At 45.6% G+C, this 27,180-nt stretch overlaps 1 protein-coding gene and 1 non-coding gene across 2 annotated transcripts; one reads left to right on the plus strand and one right to left on the minus strand.

Moving 5' to 3' along the window:
- Positions 1-266: 266 nt before the first annotated feature.
- LOC132229021 (small nucleolar RNA SNORA38) lies at positions 267-394 on the plus strand. The gene has a single exon (XR_009451600.1). It is a non-coding gene; the product is annotated as a small nucleolar RNA SNORA38 (small nucleolar RNA).
- A 9,143-nt stretch (positions 395-9,537) lies between these two features.
- Positions 9,538-12,453, minus strand: LOC132226589 (negative elongation factor B-like). The gene is given in 3 exon segments (XM_059681165.1): positions 9,538-9,705; positions 9,708-10,444; positions 11,285-12,453. Coding segments are annotated over 3 exon segments (1,959 nt in total). The 3' UTR covers positions 9,538-9,652.
- Positions 12,454-27,180: the final 14,727 nt, after the last annotated feature.

Here is a 27,180-nt window from a genome sequence, read left to right on the forward strand (position 1 = left end):
GGTTGGGAACATGAGAAAAAGAGACAGAGGGGGGAGGATGGAAGCCCCACCCCATGGAGGGGACCAGGGGTCCTGTGAAAGGGGCAGACAGTGTGGTAGCGCCTGCTAGGAGTCTGCTCTCCTTCCAGAGAAATAGTGTTGGGCTGGGTATGTGGCCTCCAAGCTAGAGGCTGCATGTTGTAGTCACCCTGTGTGTAGGTGTGGTCAGGGACTATGGAATGTGAGTGAAAGTGATGCATGGAATGTCTGTACTTAGGAAATCCTGACCCTCCTACAAAGGCATGTCTGTGGTTTCCCCTGTCTTTGGACATAATTGGAGGTAAAGAAATGTGGACTTGAAGAAGTTTGGAGGCTCAAGACTTCCTGCAGGCTCAAGATCAACCATCCCACATAGAAAAAGAAAAGAAGAAAATCTGGTCGCCTGCATTCCCACTGTTTTCTGTGAATGGTAGCACCTCCTTCTCTGCAGCCCAGCTATGACTGAAGTCAAGGGCCAGGCCTCAGGGGGAGGCAGGGGAACAAATGCAAGGAGCTTGGGCCTCTGCACCACCCTGTGGAGCCATCCCACCTATCCGACTACTCCCCTCAAGACTTATGTGAGCCCTAACCGGTTTGGCTCAGTGGATAGAGCGTCGGCCTGCAGACTGAAGGGTCCCAGGTTTGATTCCAGTTAAGGGCACATGCCTTGGTTGCGGGCACATCCCCAGTAGGAGGTGTGTAGGAGGCAGCTGATCGATGTTTCTCTCTCATTGATGTTTCTAACTCTCTATTCCTCTCCCTTCCTCTCTGTAAAAAATCAATAAAATATATTTTTAAAAAAAGGTTTATGTGAGAGTGAAATAAGTGTCCTCATCATTAGTTCCTGTATTTGGGGGATTGTCCTGCCAGTACCCTAACTAATGCAGACAGCAAAATATATTTCTAGTCCCCATGATTAATGTGTTTTAAGAAACCCAAAAACTCTTGTTATGAAAACTTTATAACTTAAAAATAGGAAAATGGTATAATTAACCCATTGTAATCATCTAGTTTTAGACTTTACTAACTTTTCAGCACATTTATTTCATTTGTTTAAGAGGTTTCAAGAAGAGGCATATTTTATTTTAAGTTATCTGTAAAACTGCTCAGCATTGTAAAACTATTGATTGTTTCAAAGTTCACTAAATGTCTGCTACATATTAACTTCTTCACATGTGTTGGTGAAAAAAAAATCAGAAATATGTGCTGTTTGCCCCTTGTAAGGTGATGGTGCATGAAGAGAAGAGAAGAGAAGAGAAGAGAAGAGAAGAGAAGAGAAGAGAAGAGAAGAGAGGAAAGGAAGGGACAGGAGGGGAGGGAAGGGGAGGGGAGGGCAGGGGTAGAGGGGAGGGCAGGGGAGGGAGAAGAACCATAAGAAGTGGATGTTAGCTGGATTGAGACTTTAGTGGAACCAGGAAGTCCAAGCAAAGAGTGAGCACAGCCATGAAAGCAGCTTGGGTTTGCAGAAATTTTGGGAAAACACTGAACTCTCCACAGAAGGTAGGATAGGGACTCAGCTGGTTTAATTTAAACATCTATATATATAAGAGCCTAATATGCAAAGCATCCCCTCGGGAGTTCGACCGACTGAGAGTTTGATCACTCATTATGACATGCACTGACAGAATAAACCAGGGGCGGCATGGAATGAAGGAAGGCCCCGGCCAGCAGCCGGTAGCTGGCAGCCACTAGGGACCCTACCTGTGCATGAATTTTGTGCACTGGGCCTCTAGTTAAATATATAAGCAAATACATAGACTAGAGGACTTACGGACTTCAAAATGACAGCCTACATGTGTTTAGTACATATATGCATAAAGTGATGGATGGAATAATGGACCTAGTACTGTACTACTGGGTACAATGCCAACTTTGGCATTTATTTATTTATTTATTTATTTATTTATTTATTTATTCCAACTTTGGTATTTAAACCCCAGGGGCCATCCTAGACCAGTGGTCGGCAAACCGCGGCTTGCGAGCCACATACGGCTCTTTGGCCTCTTGAGTGTGGCTCTTCCACAAAATACCACGTGCAGGCGCACACGTACAGTGCAACTGAAACTTCGTGGCCCATGCGCAGAAGTCAGTTTTCAGCCTGGGCGAGTCTATTTTGAAGAAGTGGCATTAGAAGAAGTGGGGGGTGTCGGTCGGCCGGGTGACAGGAGACACGGCGCAGGCGGGCGGGGGATATGCAGCGCGGGGGAGGCGCACGTGATTCATGCATGAGATGAGTGAGCCAGTCAGTCAACAGCCTCATTGTGCAGTGGTTAGTGCTAGTCGTGTCTGCAAATCGCGTGGGTGACAAAAGTACCTACTCGAAGCATAAAGTTACCTGTATTTTTCCAACCAGCTGCAAATCCTACAGGTATTTTTGCCATCAATTTAAGAATTGTAATTATTTTGTGTTGGTGGCTTTATTATTATAAAATGAAACATTTTTTTAGGTGCCCTGTTTGACATGGCTACAAAGAAGAAGCAAAGAAAAACGGAAGACGAAAACCATGAATTTAAAGTTGAATGCACCGAGACTTTCGCATTTATTCAAAACTTAAATGGCTTTCCGACCTCTTATTTGTCAAGAAAAGTTGGCACATAACAAGAAATCAAATTTGGAGAGACACTTTACAACTAAATAAGTGTCATTTAGTACTAAATATCCTGTTGGTGATGCAAGGAAGAAAGCAGTTGAGGAACTTTAGAAGAGTCAAGAAAAATCAAGTTCTGTATTTAATTACTGGATGCAATCTTCCAACAATGTTAATATTGCAAGTTTTGTGGTTAGTCAAGAGATTGCTAAGAGAGGAAAACCATATACAGACAGTGAATACATAAAAAGTTGTTCTATAAATGTATTCGAAGAGTTATTTTGGGATTTTAAGAACAAAGCAGATATTCTAAAAAAAATTAAAGAGTTACCATTGTCTGCTAAAACAGTGAAAGACAGAACAGTCAAAATGTCTTCGAGTATAACCAACCAGCAAGTCAAAGATCTTAAATTGGTTTCAGCTTTATCAATAGCAGTTGACGAGTCTTGTGACATAAATGATACAGCGCAAGTTTCACTTTTTGTATGATTTATTTCATCTACAGGTCCTAAAGCAGAACTTTTAGGATTATTGCCACTCAAAGGTCAAACACGTGGAGAGGATGTAGCAAATGCTGTAATGAGTGCATTGAAAAACATCATATCCCACTCCATAAAATTGTCTCAATTTCAACAGACAGGTCAAAAAGTATGGCCGGCGTAAGAAATGAGTTTATTGCTATTTTGAAAGAAAAATTAATCATGAGATACTTACCATTGCATCATTCATCAAGAAGCACTTTGTGCACAGACATTTCCAGAAGAAATTTGCAAAGTTATAGAATTAGTGATTAAGATGATCAACTCCATTATAGCTAAAGCTCTTAATCATCGCCAATTTAAAGAATTTTTAGTTGAAATGGAGAGTGAGTACGCAGATCTTCTGCTGCATAACAAGGTACATTGGTTATCAAGAGGAAAAGTTTTGAACCTTTTTCTTCCTTATTAACAGAAATTAAAGCGTTTCTCTTTGAGAAGGGTGTTCACTATCCAGAACTAACAAACGGTCAGTAGATCCAAAAATTTTATTTCATTGTAGACGTTATGTCTCATCTAAATCAGCTTAATCATAAACCACAGGGGAAAGGAAACAGTTTTTTCAATGTTAGAAGTTATTTCATTCGAAAACAAATTATCTTTTTTTTGCTCAAGATTTTGAAAGAGAAACTTTGATTCACTTTCCAAGCCTGTTGAAACATCACCAAGAACATAATTCTGATATTGACATTTGCTATTTCAAAACAACACTTTCAAATATGAGGGAAGCTTTTCTCAACAGGTTTCAGGAATTCAGAAACAGCAAAGAGACGTTAGCCTTTGCTAAAAAACTCTCAATGCTACTGTAACAGAATTAAAATTTTTCTCCCTTTAATATTGACATTGGCAACTTTGAAATGCAATTGCTGGATTTAAAAAACAAAGAACTGACTGAAACCGGTTTGGCTCAGTGGATAGAGCGTTGGCCTGCGGACTGAAGGGTCCCGGGTTCGATTCCGGTCAAGGGCATGTACCTGGGTTGTGGGCACATCCCCAGTGGGGGATGTGCAGGAGGCAGCTGATCGATGTTTCTCTCTCATCGATGTTTCTAACTCTCTATCTCTCTCCCTTCCTCTCTGTAAAAAATCAATAAAATATATTTAAAAAAAAAAAAGAACTGTGGAGCTCAAAATTTGAACGTCTTTGTGCTGATATAGAAATATTGGAGAAAAACAAATGTGAACTTAGTTCACAGCACAAGTGGTTTGCTTTGAAAGACCTGGAGAAGGAAGATATGTTGATTTTTAACACCTGGAATAGTATTCCTGACTCATATAATCAACTGAAAAAACTAGCGTTTGCTGTTCTTTCCTTATTTGGGTCTATATATTTATGCGAACAATCATTTTCAAGCATGAACCTTATCAAGAGTAAATTGAGAAGTCGTCATATTGATGAGAACCTGGAATTGTGCCTAAAATTAAAAACAAAAACATACAAACCTGACTTACCCAAACTTTCCAAGAAGATGCAAGGCCATTTTTCACATTAGTGTTTGTCAGTTATTGTCATGATTTAATTTTATGGATATTGTAAGGTAAATTGTAAGGAATTTAATTTTATCAATAAATAATATCATTATTAAGTATGATATCAAGTTTTATTCAACGTACCTATAGTTTAACTAAGACTTAAAACTTTAAGTAAAGTTTATTAAGTTAATTTTAGGGAACGTTGTGGAGTGAAAGAAGATGTAGTTTCGAGGACTGAGAAAGGTATGTTGAGATGGTTTGGACATATAGAGAAGATGAACGAAAGGAGATAGACGAAACAAGTATACAAGACGAGTGTGGATGGGAGAGTTGGAAGGGATCGACCTCAGCAAATGTACCTCAGTCAGACTGAGGACGTTTTTAGCAAAGGCCAGCTTAGGAGTACCCTAATTAAGTTAATAACAACAGACCTACCTATATAGTTTAAGTTTAAAAAATTTGGCTCTCAAAAGAAATTTCAATCGTTGTACTGTTGATATTTGGCTCTGTTGACTAATGAGTTTGCTGACCACTGGGCTAAGTGGATAGAGCACTGGCTTGCAGAATAAAGGTTCCTGGGTTGAATTCCAGTCAAGGGTACATGCCTGGGTTGCAGGCTTGATCCCCAGTAGAGGGCATGTAGGAGATGGCCAATCAATGATTCTCATCACTAATGTTTCTATCTCTTTCTCCCCCTCCCTTCCTCTCTGAAATCAATAAAAAATATATTTAAAAAAAATGAGTAAGAGACCTTCCTGTCCTTGAGGAGTCCACAATCTAATTAGAAAAGACGATCAGAGTGATAATTTCCATCCAATATGACTAGAACCATGACAGAGATAAGCACAAGATAGCACTGGGCCCCAGAGGAGGGTACCTCACACAGACAGGAATAGGTAATTAGAAAGACTCTCCTAGAGTACATGCCCTTGACCACAATCGAACCTGGGACCCTTCAGTCCGCTGAGCCAAACCAGTCAGGGCTCTTCTCACTTCTTTTTCCCTAGTGGTTCTCAACCTTTCTAATGCCGTGACCCTTTAATACAGTCCCTCGTGTTGTGGTGATCCCCAATTTCATTGTTACAAATTGAACACAATTAAAGCATAGTGATTAATCACAAAAACAATATGTAATTATATATGTGTTTTCCGATGGTCTTAGGCGACCCCTGTGAAAGGGTCGCGACCCACAGGTTGAGAACCACTGCAAAAGGAAAGGAGAAAGGCAGAGGGTTTTGAATCCATACCAAAAGGAGGGGAAAAGAACTCTACTTGGACACAGAGCAGTCCAAGTAAGACCCCAGAGGCTTGGAATAATGTACAAGTTGGGAAATTATGATGTGTTCCAACCATAAAGTGAAAGAAAGGATGGAAGGAGATGAGGTTGGAGAAAGGGGTCCCAGGCTGTCCTCACATGAAAGTCATTACAAAGCCTCTCTTTCCCACACTTCCTCCTCACTCTCTTTCTCCCTTTCACCAGGTTCATCTGTTTGCTTTAAAATAACCCAGGGGTGGGCAAACTTTTTGACTCGAGGGCCACAATGGGTTCTTAAACTGGTCTCAGAAGAAGGAGCTGCGGCCGTGTTTCCCGACGTTGCCATGTTAACACTGCTGCTGGTGAAGGAGCGGAGGGGAGAGCAAGAGAACCCTCCGCTCTTTCGGCTCTGCGGGCCGGATCTGGCCTGTGGGCCGTAGTTTGCCCATGGCTGAAATAATCCCTCAATTGAAAATTGAAAACAATTCTTTTTGAGAGAAACCAAGATGGCGGCATAGGTAAACACCTGAAATTGCTGCCTCACACAACCACTTCAAAAATACAACTAAAAGACAAAACGGACATCATCCAGAACCACAGGAAGGCTGGCTGAGTGGAAATTCTACAACTAGAAGTAAAGAGAAAAGCACACTGAGACTCAGAGGAGGTGTGGAAGTAAAGTGCAGAGGTACAGAGGCGCATGCAGAAAGGGCTGGCAGCTGAGGACACGGTTGTCTTTTTCAATCAGGAGGGAGTCTCAAGCTCCCGACTGCTCTGAACTCCAGTTCCGAGTGAGTCTCTGGAGACCCAGACTCATACGGGAGAAACTAGACTGTCTGGCATCGGTCGGAACTCGAGGGCGGCTTTCTCTCAGAGGTGCTTGCAGCGATTACTGGGACACTGAGAAGCCGGGCCTCTTAGAACAGGACTGAGGGTCAGCCATAGTTGCTTGCTCCACCCTGTTGATCACCTGAGACCCAGCCCCACCCAAGCTGTGCGCAGAGGCTTTTGCATATGAAAGGCCTGGCCCTTTGCAATCTGAAAATTACCTAACAAACTGCAGCTGGGTCACAGAAACCCAGAACATCCAAAAGAAGGCCCAAGGCCCCACAGCAGCTTGCATTGCTTTATAGCTGGGCTCCTGCTGGGTAGCCTCAGGCAGAGGCGAAATTAGCACCTCCTGAGAGATCCAAGAGCCAGTGTACCCAGTGGTCAGAGTGGGACCATCCAGATTACAACTCCTCAGATCCATAAGGGACACACTCAGGGGGCAGACTCAGTGAGCACCAAAGCCCCACTGAAGCAAGTCTTGCCCCAGAAGGGTGTCTCCAGCACAGAAGTTCTCCCACTGCAGACTCAGCTGATTCTCACAGCCAATTGTCCTGGAGGCAATTTCCTCCCAGTGATACCTACAACAATCAAGGGTTAACTACAACAAGACTGTGCACAAAGGGGTGCACCAAGAGTGTCCACCTCCAGTAATTGGGGAAGCTGAGCCACTGGGCCCTATAGGACACCTAGCACACAAAGCCACTCTATCAACACAGGGAAGCATAAAAAATGCGGAGACAAAGAACAGGTCACAAATGACAGAAATGGAGAAAAGCAAACTACTAGATATAGAGTTTAAAACCACGGTTATAAGGTTTTTCAAGAACTTTCTAGAAACCACCGATAAATTTAGTGAGACCCTCAAGAAATCTAGTGAGACCCTCGAGGTTATGAAAAAGGACCAACTAGAAATTAAGCATACACTGACTGAAATAAAGAATATTATACAGGGTCCCAAAAGCAGACTAGAGGATCGCAAGAATCAAGTCAAAGATTTGAAATACGAAGAAGCAAAAAACATCCAACTGGAAAAGCAAACTGAAAAAAGAATCCCAAAATACGAAGATAGTGTAAGGAGCCTCTGGGACAGCTTCAAGCGTACCAACATCCGAATGTTAGGGGTGCCAGAAGATGAGAGAGAGCAAGATATTGAAAACCTATTTGAAGAAATAATGACAGAAAACTTCCCCTACCCAGTGAAAGAAATAGACTTACAAGTCCAGGAAGCACAGAGAACCCCAAAGAAAAGGAATCCAAAGAGGACCACACCAAGACACTTCATAATTAAAATGCCAAGAGCAAAAGACAAAGAGAGAATCTTAAAAACAGCAAGAGAAAGAAACTCAGTTACCTACAAGGGAGTACCCATACGACTGTCAGCTGATTTCTCAACAGAAACTTTGCAGGCAAGAAGGGAGTGGCAAGAAATATTCAAAGTGATGAATACCAAGAACCTACAACCAAGATTACTTTATCCAGCAAAGCTATCATTCAGAATTGAAGGTCAGATAAAGAGCTTCACAGATAAGGAAAAGCTAAAGGAGTTCATCACCACTAAACCAGTATTATATGAAATGCTGAAAGGTATCCTTTAAGAAGAGGAAGAAGAAGAAAAAGGTAAAGATACAAATTATGAACAACAAATACACATCTATCAACAAGTGAATCTAAAAATCAAGTGAATAAATAATCTGATGAATGTTATGGGTTCAATCAGCGAGATAGACCACCAACTCAGAATTTAAATTTAAAAGCCTTTATTACACATTGTATGTGGGAAATGTATTTATACGTTTTACGTTGACTGTAGTAGTAGAGCACGGGACACGTATTAATACATTTTTTACAGACTAGCAGTAGAATGTGGGTAACGTATAAATACGTAAACTAAAGTTATCGTAATTTTACTGAACGTTGCCATTTGCGCAAAAAATTAGTAAAAATGGCCCGAGCCACCAGTTAGCACGCGATAAAAACTACCGGCAAACAATGTGTTAAGCTGGCCAGTGACTGCAGCACATACCTCCTTGCAGGAAGCCTCGTAACTGCAGCCCCAACCGAGTGTGCAGCAAAGCTTTTATTTGCAAAAACTAAAAAAAAAAAAAAAAAATAAATAAATAAATACAATTCTTTTTGAGGTTGTTTTATCTTCCTTCTAAACAGCCCTGACTGGTTTGGCTCAGTGGATAGAGTGTTGGCCTGCGGACTGAAGGGTCCCAGGTTCGATTTCCGTCAAGGGAGAGAAGGGGCAGAAAGGGGAGGAAAGAAGCGAGAGAAGGGATTGAGGAGATCACAATCTAATTAGAAAAGAGGATCAGAATGATTATTTCCATCCAATATGACTAGAAGCATGACAGAGATAAGCACAGGATAGCACTGGGCCCCACAACCTTTTTTTTTTTTTTTTTTTTTTTGTTTACCAAAAGGCTTTTATTTACACATGAGTCACCCCCGATGACCTGACCCTCACCTGCTGAGTGCACCTGAACAAGGAGCACACCTCTCCCAGGGTAAACTGAGGCAGCAGGTGGGGCCTGGGCTTTCCTCAGCCTGGGGTCCCAGTACAGTGGACTGTCCACTGTTAAACACGCAGGAGTCCTCAGAGGGCCAGGCTGATAAGCAACGCTGCTAACCTATGCCCCACGCCAGCCGCCCAGCCCCCTGGCGAGGAGGGGGCTCTCCCCACTGCACCTGCAGGCCTCACAGTACACACCCGCGTGAGGCAGAGTTCAAAGCCCGGAACTGTCCGTGCCCACGCACACGACTGTCAGGTCAGGGTGGGCTGAGGCGTGGAGGTGCACCTGCCCAGGGGACCACCCTGGGCATCAGCTCAGCCATGAGCACCGCTCTGCCTCCAGGAGACACGGGTCCCGATGATCCCAGGCCAGGGCTCCTGGCCGACCAGGCCATGTCCTCCCAGGGCTGTCCACTCCCCAGCGATTCGGGGACGTGTCAGAGGTAGGTCGGGGTGGGCACGGCAGGGAGGGGCACCTCCAGAGCCGGGGCTCGGCGGCCCGGGCCGGGCTGGGCTTGCGGTGGTCCAGCTGCTCCAGCTTCTCGCTGAGCTGCCAGTAGAGCTCCTTCACCACTTCGCCACTCTGGCCGCTGGGTTCCAGCACCTTCTGCAGGGCCTGCAACCTGGTGGGCGCCACGCGGTGGTGCAGGTGGAGGAGGAGCCGCAGCACGTGCCGCTGCACGTTCTCCTTCCTTGGGGAGGCGGTGAGCAGGAAGCCGTCGAAGAGGCTGCTGCAGAAGTCCTCCTGGGCAAACTCCTCGGCCAGCAGAGCCAGGTTCCCCGTGAGCAGGTGCAGGAAGATGTCGCCGAAGGCCAGGTCGCTGAAGGTCTCCACGAGCCCGGGCAGCAGGCGGAGGAGCGCATTCTTGTTCCTCTGCTTGGTGATGTGCAGCACGTAGTAGAGCCCCACCTCGCAGGCCATGCGCTGCTCCCGCAGGAACCTGGTGAAGGTCTCGGGAAGAGCGCTCGGGTAGGCGGCCGGGGCCCGCTCCTCCGCCGGGAGCTTCTGGTCCACGTTGAAGGCGTAGTCATCCACCATGAAGGACATGAGCGTCGGCAGGAACTTGGTGATGAGCTCCACCTCCATCCTGGGCTCCTTGAAGACCTGGCTGTCGATCATGTCCCAGGCCCCCTGGCCCAGCGCCAGGAGCCTGAGCAGCAGCAGCAGATCAGGGCTGTCCCTGGGCAGCGTCTCCTGGCCGACCAGCTCCTGCAGGTGCCGGAGGGTGCTCAGGGACTGCCGGGGTCCAACCCCAGCAGGTCCAGGGGTTCCCAAAGGCGTAGACGGAGTCGGTGAAGAAGGAATGACACGGAGACAGCGTTCAGTTGATCAGCAGCCTAGCCAGGATCTCTAGCCAAGTTCTGGTCTGGATCTCCAGAGAGGTTCTGCTTTGGATCTCCAACCAGGTTCTGTGTCCATGTTCTCTTGCTAGGTTCTCCAGGTTCTCCAGCCAGGTTCTGTAGCCATATTCCCTCGCTAGGTTCTCCAGCCAGGTTCTGTCCAGGTTCTCCAGCCAGGTTCAGTCACCAGGTTCTAGTCAGGTTCTCTTGCCAATTTCTGTAGTCAGGTTCAGTCCAGGATCTTTTGCCATGTTCTCTCGCTAGGTTCTGTCTCTAGGTTCTGAGGCCAGTTTCTGTCCAGGATCTTTTGCCATGTTCTCTCCAGCGAAGTTCTTCTGTCTCTAGAGAACGTTCTGTGTAGGTTCTGTGCCTAGGTTCTGTGTTCTAAGTTCTGTCTCTTTCTGTCTTGTTACATCTGTATTTATACCAGTTGATTCAATCCTATCAATCTCTATTACAAAGGTTAGGGCGTTTCTTATCTCCATTCCAGGGAGAAAAGATTATGTAGTTTAAGCATGATTGTTCGTAGTTAAAGGGATTAATTACCCGCCTGGCACTTAGTTGAGGGGTTTTATTCCCTCCCTAACTTCAGGGGAAAATCCCTACCTGGGGATTCAACCTTTCTCGGAGAGGTGACCTTGGTTAAAACACAGCACCAAGAAGGTGAGCAAACATATTAAGAACCGTATGCCATATATGCCAGGTCCCTTGAAACAGCAAGGATGGACCGGCTCCCGGCAAGGGACAGCGTGTTGATGGCGAAGGGGTCACACAGGATCATGGACAGGTCCCCCAGGACTTGTTCCTGACCCTTCTTCACTCCGTCGAGAAACCCCTGCAGCTCCCGCGCCCGCTTGCTGTGCACGAAGCGCTCCCAGATGCAGGCGTCCAGGCACCAGGTGAACTTGTGGCACGGGTCCACCGAGCAGATGTCGCCCACGTCCAGGTCGTGCAGGGACATGAGCAGCTGGGCGCGCAGCGTGCAGTAGTGCACATTCCGCGTGCGCAGGAAGAGGGTACACAGGAACTGCAGCACCCTGTCGTACAGCTTCATGTTCTTCCCCACCATCCGCGTCAGCTTCTGCACCACCTCGCCCTGGCGCCGCGTCCGCGGGGGGGGGGGGGGGGGGGGGGGGGGGCGGGGACTGAAGAAGCTGTGCAGGACCGAGAGTTCCGTGCTGAAGAGCGCGCGCTCCTTCTCCAGGATGTACTGCTTCAGCAGCGGGGCCGCCTCGTCGCCAAAGAGCGCCTGGTTGTCCTGCCAGATCTGCCGCTTCACCTCCACGGCGCAGGCCCGGTACAGCTCCTGGTCGGCCATGACCAGCTTCAGCTTCCTCTCAGGGACCCGGGGCAGGTGTTTCAGGACGCGCATCACCACCGGCTGCAGCGACGGCATCTTCACCAGCGAAAAGCTCTTCTCCAGCAGGTCTTCCAGCTTCTTGTACCTCTCCGCCTTCCCCTCCGCGGCGATGGCCGACACGCGCTCCAGCAGCTTCTCCCGCAGCTCTTCGAACACGGACTGGTGGAATTCCAGGCGCGGCGTCCCGTGCAGGTCCAAGAAGGGCAGGGCCGACTGCAGGGAGGGCAGCAGCACGCCGTTCTCTGTCTGGAACTGCTCGATGGCCTTGAACGGCTCCGTGCAGTTGGTAAGCGTCTCCTTCAGGTCCTCGCCATTGGCCACGCCCAGGTCCTGCAGCCCCGGGAACAGGGCCAAGGCCCCGGCCCCAGGTCGGCTCGACGCCCCATCCCCACCGCGCTCCTCCGGCGCCGCTGCAGGCCCCCCGGCAGCCCGCTCCCTAGGGCCGCGGGGGCCGCCTGAGCTCCTCTCCCCGGCGCCCTCCAGCTCGGCAGGTCCCTGGCCCCAAACCACCCTCTTCCGCCCCGCACCGCGGGTCATGGGCTAACCAGCCCGGCCAGAAACGGCAGTGGCGCGGAATCCCTTGCTGATCCAACAGAGTATGAGAACCTTTTTCCTGGATTAAAAGAAGCCTTTGTTGTGGACGAATGGGTGAAGGAAACACATGCTGACCTGTTGCCAGCTAAGCAATACCCACTTGTCACACCAAATGAAGAAAGAAATGTAATGGAAGAGTCAAAAGGCTTTCTATTGGGGTCCACCGGTTCCCAAAGGTGTGGACAGAGCCGGTGAAGAGGGAATGACGCAGAGACAGCGTTCAGTTGATCAGCATAGTTGGGTTCTCTAGCAAGGATCTCCAGCCAGGTTCTGTATTTATTGTCTCGTTACATCTGTATTTATGCCAGTTGATTTTAATCCTATTAATTCTATTCCAAAGGTTAGGGCGTTTCTTATCTCCATTCCAGGGTTACTCTACTGTTCTATTAAGCTACAAGGAAGTAACTGAAGGAGATTATCCTAAGTAAAGATTATGTAGCTTAATCGTGATTGTAGTTAAAGTGATTAATTACCCACCTGGCACTTAGTTAAGGGGTTTTATTCCCTCCCTAACTCCAGGGAAAAATCCTCACCTGGGGAAACAATCTCTCTCCGGGAGGTGGTCCTGTTTAAAACACCTAGGGTTAAGAGGGGGAGCAAACATACGCCATATACGCCAGGTCCCTTGAAACATAAGCTGTGCAGATGTTTCTTCCTGCAGCGACTGTGTCAAGCTTCAAGGGTGGATTGGCTTCCGGCAGCTTTCAGCTCTCAAGATCTGCACCTCAACAGGAACTTGATGGGAAACCTGCTTCTCCTACTCCAGTTATCATAGACTCCCACACAGCCAACAAAGAAGGAAAGAGTTTACTTGAACTAGAAGATTTGGATAATTTGGATTTAGAAGATATTGACACAACAGATATCAACCTGGATGAAGAGATTTTGGATGATTGAATGTAATGTTTCCCATTTACACGACTAAACAGATTATTATGGACAGGTATTAATTGTTGCCCTGACCGCAGTGCTCTGGGACTCTGAGAAGAAACTCCTTAAATTGTATGTAAACACTGCTGTGCCCTCCTGGTCTTAGGAAGTTTGGGTGGCATCTACATCACCATGTTTCCTTGTCTACTAAAATAGACATGGACTTTGATTTTTTTTATACTGTCATTAGACCATATCTCATAAAATCTTTTGAGTTAATGAAAAAAAAGAGAGAGAGAGAGAAGGGAGAGAAGGTAGGCCCTCCGGAATGAGGCCCAGAAATCAGGATTTTAAAAAGATTCCCAGGTGATTCTAATGTGCAGCCAAGGTTGAGAACCACTGACCTAGATGCATGGAAACACTGGACAGGACTAGTTTAAAGCAAAGATAAACCCTTTACTAAAGAAGTTCTTTGCCTTGGGCATGACTACCCATCATGACTGGCCCAGATAGAAATTTATGATTAGATCACTCTGTGAGGTTACTTTCCATGGAACCCTTTTTTCATCCACATTCCTTTAGGCAAATGATTGTCGGGGGAGGAAAAATAATTTCCCCTCTACTCTTCTAGGTTCTTGGCTAAGACACTCTAGTAATAATAGATTAAGTGGAGGGGTGGGGAGAGGAGGGGGGAAACCAACAGAATGTTTAATAACTTATATATCTCCTGTATACTAGATATCTAGAAAAGTTGAGTATTTCCCTCAAATGGCCCAGCTACCATATTAAATAACATCTCCAGCTAAAGACAAAAGAAAATATTATGGGTTCAGGGAGTTGAGTTATGGGAGGTTACCTGTAGGGAGCAGCTCTAGGGTCAAGCCTTGGGCTGACCTGTGGCAGGGCCACAAACAAGTCCCAGCCTGGAGGGCAGAGCTCTCCTAACATAATTAAGCCTGACTTTGTAGCCCTCCCTAATTCCTTCCTAAGTAGCCTATGGGCTGTGGGAGGTGCATCAAGTGTTGCCAAAACAAGTACATTCTTATACATGTCAATCTACCCTTGTTTTAATCAGACTATAAAATAAAACATCAGCTTGCAGGTGGGTCTTTTGTGTCCTCATCCAGGTATGGGAGATCCACCAAGCCCCAGCTGTATTCTCTTGTCTGTCTTTTCTTCAGTCCTTCACTGCCCCTCCTCAGGTTCACCCTTGGCGGTGCTGGCTTGGCACAGTTACCAGGAAAAGCATAGTAAACAAGGTTGTTATGCAGATTTAAGTTGCTTAATAAGAGTTTTTAGAGATTTAAGATCATCTGCCTCTCTCGTACACAGAGAAAGACAGCCTTACATCTGGAGATTTTCCATATAAATGTAAGAACTTTTACTTGGCTTTCCAAGCTTCTCCTGTGTCTGCTATTTTAAAAATAATCCTTATGCCAAGGAAGCATATTTTGGGGTGACAAATTTGGCTCCCATTTATGATATTGATATTGTCTGATATTCAAAGAATTATTTTATCAGCCTGGTTATCTGATTTTCTTGGACTCATTATTCTTTTATGTGAAATAGCCTAAAATTGACTAAAATTTTTCTATTTGTTTGACTATAGTAGATGTAGCAACGGAAAACTCTCCCCTTTTTTCCTTCTAGGTTCTTTGGGTGGTCTAATGACCAAGTTAACAAAAGACACAGTAATAGAAAAAAAACAAGTTTTGTGTATATAGGAGCCCCATAAAAATATGACACTCCCTGGCAGTAAGGTCTTAATACCATCCTGAGCAGAGGAGAAAGGAGTAAGGGTCTGAATCTTCAAAGGATAGGAAGATTATTCACAGAAAGATGAGAAGAGCAGAAGTCTGGTAAACAAAAGCTTGCCATGCTATCCAGATAAGGCCTAATGTAAAAAGCTATTTCTGGTAATAGCTCTTCTTCTGATACAGGATCCCTACCTAAATTCCCTTAGATCAGTGGTCGGCAAACTCATTAGTCAACAGAGCCAAATATCAACAGTACAACAATTGAAATTTCTTTTGAGAGCCAAATTTTTTAAACTTAAACTATATAGGTAGGTCCATTGTTATTAACTTAATTAGGGTAATAACAATGCTAAATACCTAAGCTGGCCTTTGCTAAAAACGTCCTCAATCTGATTGAGGTACGTTCACTGAGGTCGACCCCTTCCAACTCTCCCATTCACACTCGTCTTGTATACTTGTTTCATCTATTTCCTTTCCGAAAACCGACTTCTGCGCATGGGCCAGGAAGTTTCAATCGCACTGTACGTGTGCGCCCGCACGTGGTATTTTGTGGAAGAGCCACACTCAAGGGGCCAAAGAGCCGCATGTGGCTTGCGAGCCACAGTTTGCCGACCACTGCCTTAGACCATTAGAAAAGCAAAATCAATGGGGCACACCTGTCTGAATCCTCTGTCTAATTGACCCTTCACCTAGAATTTCAACTGGGGTCCTTCACCTGGGCCTGTATTGGACCTTCATTTGGCTTTGGCTTTGCAGTTACTGACTCAGTTTCTGTCTGCACCTCCTCCCAACTGTGAAGGGGCTGCACCCTATTTGAGAGGCTGATTTTCCACCTGCACGAGGTGTTTCATTTGTGTTATTTGGCCATTCTTCTCCCAGTAAGGAGTAACGAAATCCAGCATGAGCTCTGAGGAGCAATCCCACCAGACCATGAGCATGTTCATTTCTTGATCCCTTGCCAAACCAAAAGTGTGCATCATGTTTCCTGATACAAAAAGTCAGGATGAAATATCCAAATATAAGTACCATGTGCTTGAGAGTCAGATGGGGGCCTGAGAAGATGGGTGCTGGTTTTCAAGTATTTTCTTCATGACTTTCAGGCTTTCTTCACTGAGGTACAAATCCCCAGTCATATATTCTGTTATATCTAATTTTGAAATAATAAACCTATTTCCTCCTCCTCCAGAAACCCTATTTTCTGAGACAGCACTCCATCTACACATGAATCTCAAGGTGGGTGCCAAGGCTTGTGATGAGTTTCCCAATGAGCCTGGATAAATTGCCCTAGTTAAATTAATGGAGAAAACCAGATATTTAGGTGGTTATTGTGTTGTCACAATGCCCATGAATTGGATTGGGAGACTGTATAAAAATAGAAGAATAATTTTAGTTTGCCATATGTGGCAGTAAATTTCTCAAATTTGGTTATTCAAATCTCGCTTCTATTTTAGGCACGCTGTAGATCCTGTGTAGAGGATCAGATTGCACAGATGAAATTCTTGGCAGATTCTTTAAAGACACTTCCAGGATTATCTGATTCTATAGAGGTCTGTGTCTTTCATTGCTCTTGACCAGTGATTTTCAACTGGTGGTTTGCAAGAATTTTCAAAGCATGCAACATCTGGCTATTTAGTCAGGAACACTGACCTCTTTTCCCTGAGATTGTCAAATTAAAAAAAAAATGACAACAGCCAACACAACAATAGCTGTCTGGTGTGAATGAATCAAAGTGATACATATATTTTTTGTCAGATTAGCAAAAAAATATATTTTTTGGTGTGCCACAGAATTTCAGTAGTTTGTGTGCCATGAGATGAAAAAGGTTGAAAAATCACTGTTGTTGGAAGACTGATAGTGATGTAACTAATTCCCATTTTTAGAAATACAAATGAATTTTGTTTAATGAAGTTGCATCAATTTCTACTCTTTGGAAGAGACCAGTTTTGCACTGGTCAGTAAATTCAATTCAGAATTGCTGATACCTATGCATTTGTTTTTCCTTTGGATTCTCCTTTGAATCAATTTTTGCTTCTTACTGGTTTCCTCAATAAATAGTGAAATAAAAAATCTTTGACACATTTATTTTATATTTGTATGAGAGTCACAATTTTTTTAATGTTTGTATTTATTTATTTATTTATTTAGAGAGGAAAGGAGAGAAACATCAATGACAGAGAAACAGTGATGGGCTGCCTCTTACACTCTCTCTATTGGGAATTGAGCCTCAAACCCCAGCCTTGACCCAGAAATCAAACCAGTTACCTTTCGGTGCATGGGACGATGCTCAACCAACTGAGCCACACAGGCCAGGGTGAAAGTTACAATTTTTAAAAATCACCTTTTAGCACCCTGATTCTCTAGCAATTTAGTTCATCCCCAAAAATAGGGTTGGCAAGGGGCAACTAAGCATTTACCCAGAAGAGACTGGTGAATGAGCTACGTATAAGGGCAAGATAATGTTTACCCACCTTCCTGGACATAGAGGCTCCAGGTTTGGGTTTAATTCGGTATAGAGTTATAAAAAACACTATATGTTTGCACAGCCAAATTTGAGGACTGCTGTGATTCTCTCTCTTTTCAATCCTACATTTTAACTAGTTCACTTACATAACAAAGAAAATGGTAATAGCAGATGTCGTGATGGCCTTAGAGAAACAGGATAGAAAAACAAATACCATTGGATCTCTCTCTTTCCCCAGCAATTATCCCGCACCTGTTCCTACCGTTAACTTCATTCTCCCAGGCTGCCTTCTCCACAAGTTTTGACTTACCAGCTCTAGCATCTCAGTATCTCTTACTCCTATCCTTTGTGGAAAAAAAACAAGAGCACCATTAGCATAAGTTTTTTTTTTTTTTTTTTCAAAACTGTCAGCATGAGGAGTGTTCTAACTTGGGAAGGAGGGTGGAATTTTTTATAGTGCTTCAGCAGGCAGGGTCAGATGAAGTTCAACTAGTTTCAAGAATACTTGTTCAAAGATGGTTCTAGGGAAAAGGAGGAATTATTCTCACTAATTAGCAGCCATTATTTGGACAATTTGGATTTACCAAGAGGAATGGGAGGAAGCATGAAGGGTTGAAATCATGTGCAAATGAGGATGCAAAGCTACAGTGGACAATGGAAACTTTTCAGTCATCAAACCATAGACACCCTGTTCTCACATGCAGTTGGCTAAATCCTAGGAAAGGCTTATTATTGATTTGAGTTGGAACATATGCCTATCTATGAACCACTAACTGTGGTCACGGAACAGGGTTAAAAACAAAGAGGCTGCTCTCAAGCCAGCCTAAAGGTTAGAGCAGGGGGAGGAACAGCTCTCGAAAGGGAGTAGCTAGACCTGGCCCATGAGAGTATCACAGTGAGCAGGGCAGCCCCCACCCTTCCTCTCCATTTGTGTCCATGATACCTTCCTTTTCCTCCTTCCAGGTGAACAGTTCAACTTTGTCTCTAGGGGACACTGCTTAAAGAGGACCACTCAGAGGACATTTTGCCTAATGAGTGTGAAGAGCAAACCCAGCCGCAGTGGTGAAAGCTTCTTCCGGAGCAGCCCCAAATAGAACTGCTGGAAGGCTGTGTTATTAAAGACAGAAACAGACTCAGTCCGAATGCCCAGACTTCCTCTTCTGAAATCCTTAGAACTTTTAAAATGATTATCTTAGGGAAGATAAACAAGTTTGGTTTTAATATACCTCTGAATAGTGGCTGTGCTCTGTGCCTCTTCCTTCTTTTATCTGTTTTTGGCAGCAAAACCCCTTTCAAGTATCCAATGCCCATTACCCCTTCCTTTTCCTATAAAAATAAAACAGATCTGCCCAATGAAAAAAGTAAGTTACCAGTGAAAAAAATGAAGATTGAGAGAAAGAAAATATCTCCCCTTAGCATTTATATTTTGCTAGAAGAACAAGTTGGTTACATATTATAGACTTTAAAGTAAAAATCACCAGAATTTGAATCCTGACTTCTCACTTACTTGCTCCATGACCTTGGGCCAACACTCAACCTCAGTGTCTTAGTTCTCTTATTTCAAAAATGAAGAATAGCACCTACCTCAAAATGTTAAAGGATTATGTGTGTAAAGAACACACCATTGTATCTAAAAGATATTAAAATTCAATACTTATTGTTTTTGATGATGATGAAGATGATGGTGATGATTATGAAGGAATTAAAGCCTATTTATCTATATGTTTTCACACACCCCCATTAGTATTTTTAAAGTAGAATTTCAGGATTAGAAGGGAACTCACAAATACTAGTAACATCAGCCAGTGGTCAAGCCTCTCTCTCTAAAGAAACCTCAGCTACTACAGGGCCAGGATGGGGGTGAAAGAGATGGATGGAGTTGAAGAAGGTGGTGAGTGAGCCAGGGAGCCAGGGACAAAGGAATCCTTGTTTTGGAGAGATGGGTCCAAGCTTTCTGTGTGTGTGTGTGTGTGTGTGTGTGTGTGTGTGTGTGTGTGCGCGCGCGCGCGCGTGTATGTCCATGTGTACATTCAAGGGGTGTGATGACTAAACAGTATGTAACATCAAGACATTATCAACATTGCCCTAACTGGTTTGGCTCAGTGGATGGAGCGTCGGCCTGCAGACTGAAGGGTCCCAGGTTCAATTTCAGTCAAGGGCATGTACCCTGGTTGCGGGCACATCCCCAGTGGGAGGTGTGCAGGAGGCAGTTGATCGATGTTTCTAACTCTCTATCTCTCTCCCTTCCTCTCTGTAAAAAATCAATAAAATATATTTAAAAAAAGAAATTATCAACATTGACACTGATTACAGATGCTGGTGAATTAGCAGTGTAGAAAGGGAAAATAAAATATGGCTTAGCTGTGAAAAAGTAATACTAATTACAGTCATTTACATGAGCTCTTACCAGTTATGTTGAATTACCATGCAGCACAACCATAACCATGTGTATCATTAAATATGTGCCCAGTTAACTTTCATGTAAGTTGTCTTGATCGGTCACCACCTCTGCTCCACTTAGACAGTTGCTCAGGGACATGTTGCTTAAAGTCCCCGATACTTCAGGGGCTATTGAGAGGGACCTGATGCCCTGGAGTTCCAGAAAAGACTGCAGGTTGTACTGACAGTTTACTCTAGTTTGAGAAAACAGTCCTCTCAATCACATTGCAATGCAGGGGGAAGGATCTGCACGAAGGATTTGAGGTCTTTCCCCCTTTTCTTTTCTACCAGAAGGTCTTCAGAGAGCCCAGGGAGCTTACCACCCACAGCTGAGGACACACACACACACACACACACACACACACACACACACACACCAAGAGATAGTAATAGATACAAAGAGAAATAGAGAAGGACATGAACACCAAGAGACAGAAAGAGACAGATTCAGAGAGGCAGACAGAGGTGGAGACAGAGGCAAGTAGACAGACGATATAAAAAGTGGGGTAAAGACAAAGACACAGAGTCATTTCAGTAAGGAGAGTATATTCACCATATGATTCCACTTACATGTGGAATCTAATGAACAGAATAAATTGACGAACAGGCATGGTTGCATGGAACAGGCTGACAGCTGTTGGAGGGGAGAGGGGGACTGGATGAAAGAAGGTGAAGGGATTAACCAAAGATCATATATGCATAACCCATCAACACAGACAACAGCGTGGTGATGGCCAGAGGAAGGGGGGGCCGGGGCTTAGTGGAGGCGGGCAAAGGGTGGGAAAATGGGGACATCTGTAATAGGGTCAACAATAAAAAATAAAGTTAAAAACAAAAAGGAGAATATACTCAGAGGCCTTGACTGGTTGTTTTTCTTGGATACTTCAGGAGACAAACATATTTCCCACAAGCAGACCCAGCCAATTGTAGGGTCTCTCATTGTCTTAGATGATAAGGTTACAGGAAGAGGAGATAAAAAGAAGATAAAAAGAAAAGGGGAGGTAAGGAGAAGAGAGAGAGCTGGAGCAACAGAAGGAGAGATGGAGAAAGACACACACAGAGGAATCAGGGAAAGAGAAGAGGGAAGTGAGGGGGTTAGTGAGTCTGCTGGATGCTTGGCCAGTGCCCATCTAGTGAAAGGTTGTGGCGACAGAGAGACATGGGACACACACTCATGTTTTCTTTTTCTTGTGATAAAAGTTCCAAGTCCTTAATGATTATTTCTTGGGCACCTACCATGTCCCCTGAACCAGGCTAAGTGTTTTTACCTATATTGACTCATTTGTCCTCAAGATGACACTATCTGGCAGATACTATCATGATGCCCATATTATGGAAAAGGTGTGCAACTGGACCAAAGTCATCCAGGTAGTAAGTGAGATTAAAATCCTGATATTTGGTTCCAGATCCTGTGTTCTAAACCATAACATACCACCAACAAAGCCAGGTATGTAATACATAATAGTTAAGGAATCCATGATTTAAAAGCACTCTTGCTAATTATAATTTATTTCAAATTAATCTAATATGCAAGTCAATCAACCTTCCCAGAGCATAACATTTTCATTTCCGCCAAGATTGTAACACCAGTCAGCTCGGTGAGAGAAGCAGGGCAGAGCTGTGGTGTGTGGCTGACAGAGGATAGAAGCCTCGAGGGGTTGGTGACCTTATGACTGCCATACAGGGAGATGAGCAGGTTCCAGTGCCCCTCCTCCGTGGGTCCCACTTGCTGCAGTGAGTCTGGGTTCTGCTGCTTTTCTGTTGAGAGACCTTAAAGGGACTGGAATTTGGTTCCTCGGTGACTCCAATTTACCCGGTGGAAACTCATGAAAAATATATTCATCAGCTTTCTAATCTCTATATATAAAGAGCCAGGGTCCACAACGTCTGCAATGACCAAGGCTCCACTGACCACTGGAAGTCAGTGCTCAGTTGCCGTAGTGACCCAGCACTGACTGCAGCCGGTGTGGTGCAGCAACCCAGCACTGACTGCCGAAAGGGCTGTGGATCAGGCCCAGAGAGAGGCCTGCAGAGAGAGAGAGGCAGGGTCTGATCTGCAGCCTCTGTGGCAGCTATTGATCAGCCGCCGCCTCTCTCTTTCTCTTCGGGCTTTGCCAGCAGCCATGCCTCTGTTTCTCTCTGGCCTGGGGGGGGGGGGGGAGGGGAGCTGCTGATCAGCCCGCCTCTTTGATCAGGCCCAGAGATAGGCCTGGAGATGCTGACTGGCATAGAAACTGACCAATCAGAACCTAATCTGGGTGAACTACGAAGGCAGAACCTAAGGTAGGGGCTGAGGAGGGGTTTTAAGGGCAATAGCTGTTTGGTGTTAGGTGTAAGAAAGCGGTTCAATTTTTTAATGACCTGTTTGGCAGTATAGTGCATATGGCTGGCTATCAGTCCAGATATAGGGATTATGTGTTTTTGTCTGCCAAGAGCATCTCCTCCTGCTGAAAAAGGCTCCCCCCACTATTTAAGCAATCCTATCCTATATAATCAATCTATACTAATAAAAGGGCAATATGCTAATTAGACCGGGTTGACCAGCCATCTTCCAGATGTCTGACTTCCTTCCGGACAAAGCCATGGTGGTGGGGGCCGAGGCAGAGGCAGTTAGGGGCGAGATCAGGCCGGCAGGGAAAGGCCATTGGGGGCGAGATCAGGCTGTCAGGGGAGGGCAGTTAGGGGCAATGAGGCAGGCAGAGGCAGTTAGGGGCAATCATGCCAGCAGGGGAGGGCAGTTAGGGGCAAGATCAGGCCAGCAGGGGAAGGCCGTTGGGGGAGAGATCAGACCAGCAGGGGAGGGCCATTGAGGGTGAGATCAGGCTGGCAGGGGAGGACAGTTAGGGGTGATCAGGCAGGCAGAGGCAGTTGGGGGTGAGAATAGGCCAACAGGAGAGAGCAGTTGGGGCAAGAGGGATGTCCGACCGCCGGTTTAGGCCCGATCCCTGGGATCGGGCCTAAACCGGCGGTCAGACATCCCCCAAGCGGTCCCTGATTGGAGAGGGTGCAGGCTGGGCTGAGGGAATTCCATCCCTCGTCCCCCCCACCCCCCGCCTGCCGTGCAAGAATTGGGGGCAAGATCAGGCCAGCAGGGGAGGGCGGTTGGGGGCGATCAGGCAGGCAGGCAGAGAGGTTAGGGGCAATCAGGCAGGCAGGCAGAGGGGTTAGGGGAAATCAGGCAGGCAGGCAGAAGCAGTTAGGGGCGATCAGGCAGGCAGGCAGGTGAACAGTTAGAAGCCAGCAGTCCCAGATTGCAAAAGGAATGTCTGACCCTGTGGGATTGGGCCTAAACTGGCGGGCAGACATCTCCCAAGGAATCCCCGATTGGAGAGGGTGCAGGCTGGGCTGAGAGAACCTCCTTCCCTCCGTGTACAAATTTCGTGCACCCAGCTACTAGACCTATATAATAAAGAGGTAATATGCAAATTGACCATCACGCACTCACACAAGATGGCCTCCCCCATGTAGTCAAAGATGGCCACCACAAGATGGCCAGTAAGGGAGGACAGTTAGGGGCGACCAGGCAAACAGGGAAGGGCAGTTGGGGGTGACCAGGTTGGCAGGAAAGCAGTTAGACATTGATCAGGCTGGCAGGGGAGTGGTTAGGGGCAATCAGGCAGGCAGGCAGGTGAGCGGTTGGGAGCCAGCAGTCCTGGATAGTGAGAGGGATGTCTAACTGCCGATTTAGGCCCGATCCCACAGGGGTCCCCTATTGGAGAAGGTGCAGGCTGGGCTGAGGGACACCTACCTCCCAGTGCACGAATTTCATGTACCGGGCCTCTAGTCCTATATAATAAAAGGCTAATATGCAAATAGACCAAACGGTGGAATGACCAGTCACTATGATGCGCACTGACCACCAGGGGGCAGACACCCAATGCAGGAGCTTCCCCCTGGTGGTCAGTGCGCTCCCACAGGGGGAGCGCCCCTCAGCCAGAAACCTCTCCTGCCTCCGCGGCTGTACTAAGGATGTCCAACTGGTGGCTTAGGCCCGCTTCTCATGGGGAGTGGGCCTAAGCTGTCAGTAAGACATCCCCCGAAGGCTCCCAGACTGCAAGAGGGTGCAGACCGGGCTGAGGGACCCCTGCCCCCAGTGCATGAATTTCGTGCACCGGGCCTCTAGTCTGTTAATAAATAATGATAATTAAAAAAATAAATCATTTGGTTACCATCCTTGGAGATTAATTGGGTAATTAATTTCAGCTAAGTGTTTCATAAGTCTTAAGGATATATGGTCCTGTGTCCTCAGTAGGCTGTAGGATGGAGATGCTGATTATGAATGCCCCTAATCCAGGCTGACGCTCACTGGATTGCACAGAACCCCTCAGAGAACTCACTGGGAAGGCAGATGATGGTCAGGGTCATTTTTACTCCCTGGACTGAAAGTCTGAGCACTGAACTGTAAATCTAATGGAGCTGACAAGAGAGAATTCAGCTTCCTGGTTGCTCAACTGCACCATATTAATTTTCAGTAGGGGAATCGTTTTTGGGGTAGTGGTGATGCAAACGGCTTCTTATGTCCATGGAAGCCTTGCCAACACAAGGACCCAGGGGATACTGGTGCAGTTGAAGCCCATGCTCCTTCCTATAGCTGCTGACTTTTGAACATATTGACAACAAACATAAAAAAAAAATGGGCAAGAAGGTGACAGTATTGGTCAGTGATTAAAAACATGAACTTTGAGGTCATCCAGCCTGGGTTTGAATCTGGCATCACTGTTCACTAGCTACATGTTCACAGCTTTAACCATTACTGCTACGTAGATAACTTCTAAATTCAACTAATATTTATTGCATAAAAATACTATGCTAGAATTTTTAGGGAACTTGGTGACTGCAGTAGACTTAGCCAAAAAAGGTAAGATGTGTCTACCTTCTAATCCCCAGAACCTGTAAATATTACACACACACACACACACACACACACACACACACACACACACACACACACTTATATGGCAAATGACGTGATTACATTATGGAGGTGTTTATCCAGAATTATCCATGTGGGCTCTGGATCTGATAACAAGTGTCCTTATAAGAATCAGGCTGAAGGCAGAGGGAGATTTGACAGAGAGAAGAGGGGGAGGATGTGACCATGGAGGCAAAGACTGAAATAATGTGGCCATAAACCAGGGAACTCCTGGAGCCACCAGAAGCTGGAAGAGGCAGGAGACAGATTCTCCCCTCTAGTGTTTGGAAGGAACATAGCTATACTGACACCTTAATTCCAGACTTCTGTCCTCCAGGACTGTGAGAGAATAAATTTCTGTTGTTTTCAGCCACCTAGGTGGTAATAATTTGTTACAGCAGCCACAGGAAACTGATACATGGCTAACTGGATGTGGGGAGTAGGTAACAGGGCAGGGCCTGAGATCGTTGCCAGTTCCTGGTTTAGCCTGTCACCAAAACTGGAAACAGAAGCACTGGTCTCAGGAAGAAGGTGGTGGATTCTGTTCTGCTGACTGTGGAACAGACAGCCTTCCCTGGGTCCCTCCCCCACACCTTGCTGAGTGTGTGAGGAGTGCAAGGCTAGGCTGCTCTTCACCTGGGTCGTTTCTCCAGTGAGTCGCCTTGGGGGACTCCTCCTAGGACAAGAGGCAGGCTTGCTCACTGTTTGCAATAAAACAGCAGGTTCCTCCAGCTCAGTGTCCCTCTCCTGCCACTCAGTCCACTGCATAAGAGGCATGTCATCAGGCCCTCCATTCTACCCTGTGGGACCTGGGGCGAGGAGACTGATGCCAACAGGCTGCGGCTCATGCTGCTTGCTGTGCTGTGAGCAGTGAGGTCCTTTGTCTCTGAACAAGAGTCTTGTTTCTTTCGCCTGCATCCTTACAACAGTAATAGGCCAACTCACTGGGTTGAAAGTGGGGTGAAATCAACCTCAACCAGACCCCGAGTTGAGGGTCTGTGAGTCCTGGAATAAACAAACAGGGAGTTGAATAAATGAGTCTGCAGCTCACCAGAGACATCTGGGCTAGAGATAAGAGATTTGGAAATCATCACCAGAGAAGTCATAGTCAAAGCTATGAATCTGAATCATGTCATCCAGGAAAATTTTATGAAGTGGGAAGGGAAAGGAAGAGAGGGGGCGCTAAGGAAAGAAACCTGAGGAACACTGACACGTATGGGGTAAGGAGAAGGGAACTCAAAAAGCAGATTAAAATGATGCAAGTGTTTTCCTACCTAGTCTCTGTATCTCAGTCATCTTTGATTCCTCTGCCTTCTTCTCCTGCATCTAATTGGTTGTTAATTCCAGCTAATCTTTGAATCACACTTTGTCCCACACCCATCTCTTCTTTCCATTCCTAGCTTAGACTCCACATCTGTTGCATAGATTCTTTGCAGTAACCTCCAGTTCTTTGCAGTAATTGGTCTCTTTGCTTCGGTTATACCACAACAATCTATTCTACACAGTGCTGCCAAATTAGTTTCCTTAAAATATCACTTGGATTACCTCACTCTCCCTGGTTAGAAGGAATCCACAGTTCCCTGGTATGTCTGGGAGTCCTATTTTATCTGAATCCACTGACTCTGATTCTTATCATAGAATAAGAATTGGCATTAGATGCCCTTGACGATGCCTCAGTTGGTTGGAGTGTCATCCGATACACCAAAAGGTTTCAGGTTCAATTCCTGGTCAGGGCACATACCTAGGTTTTGGTTCAATCCCCTATAAGGACACATATGGAAGGCTACTGATCGATGCATCTCTCTCTCTCTCTCTCTCTCTCTCTCTCTCTCTCTCTCTCTCTCCTTTCTTCTCTCTCTAAAAATCAATAAAAATATATGCTCGGTGAGAATAAAGAAAGGATTGACATTAGAAGGAATAAAATCTAATTGTGAGAGAGAAATAGCAAAAGAATAAGGGTGGGGAGAAAAATGAAAAGGACACAGTAGGCTGTGAGGAGGAGTTGTCATTGTCCACTATTGGATGAGTCTCATTCAGGTCTAAGTAAGCCATGATCTGCATGCCAAATCCAGCTTTCCACCTGTTATTGTAAATAAAGTTTTATTGGAACACAGCCACTTCCAGCATTTGCAGTTTGTCTCTGATTGCTTTTGTGCTACAACAGCAGAGTTGAGTAGTTGTGGCAGAAACTATCTACCCCGTGGAAATTTAAAATATTTACTATCTGGCCC

The sequence above is a fragment of the Myotis daubentonii genome, chromosome 2, assembly GCF_963259705.1.
Source record: "Myotis daubentonii chromosome 2, mMyoDau2.1, whole genome shotgun sequence".
NCBI classification, from domain to species: Eukaryota; Metazoa; Chordata; class Mammalia; order Chiroptera; family Vespertilionidae; genus Myotis; species Myotis daubentonii.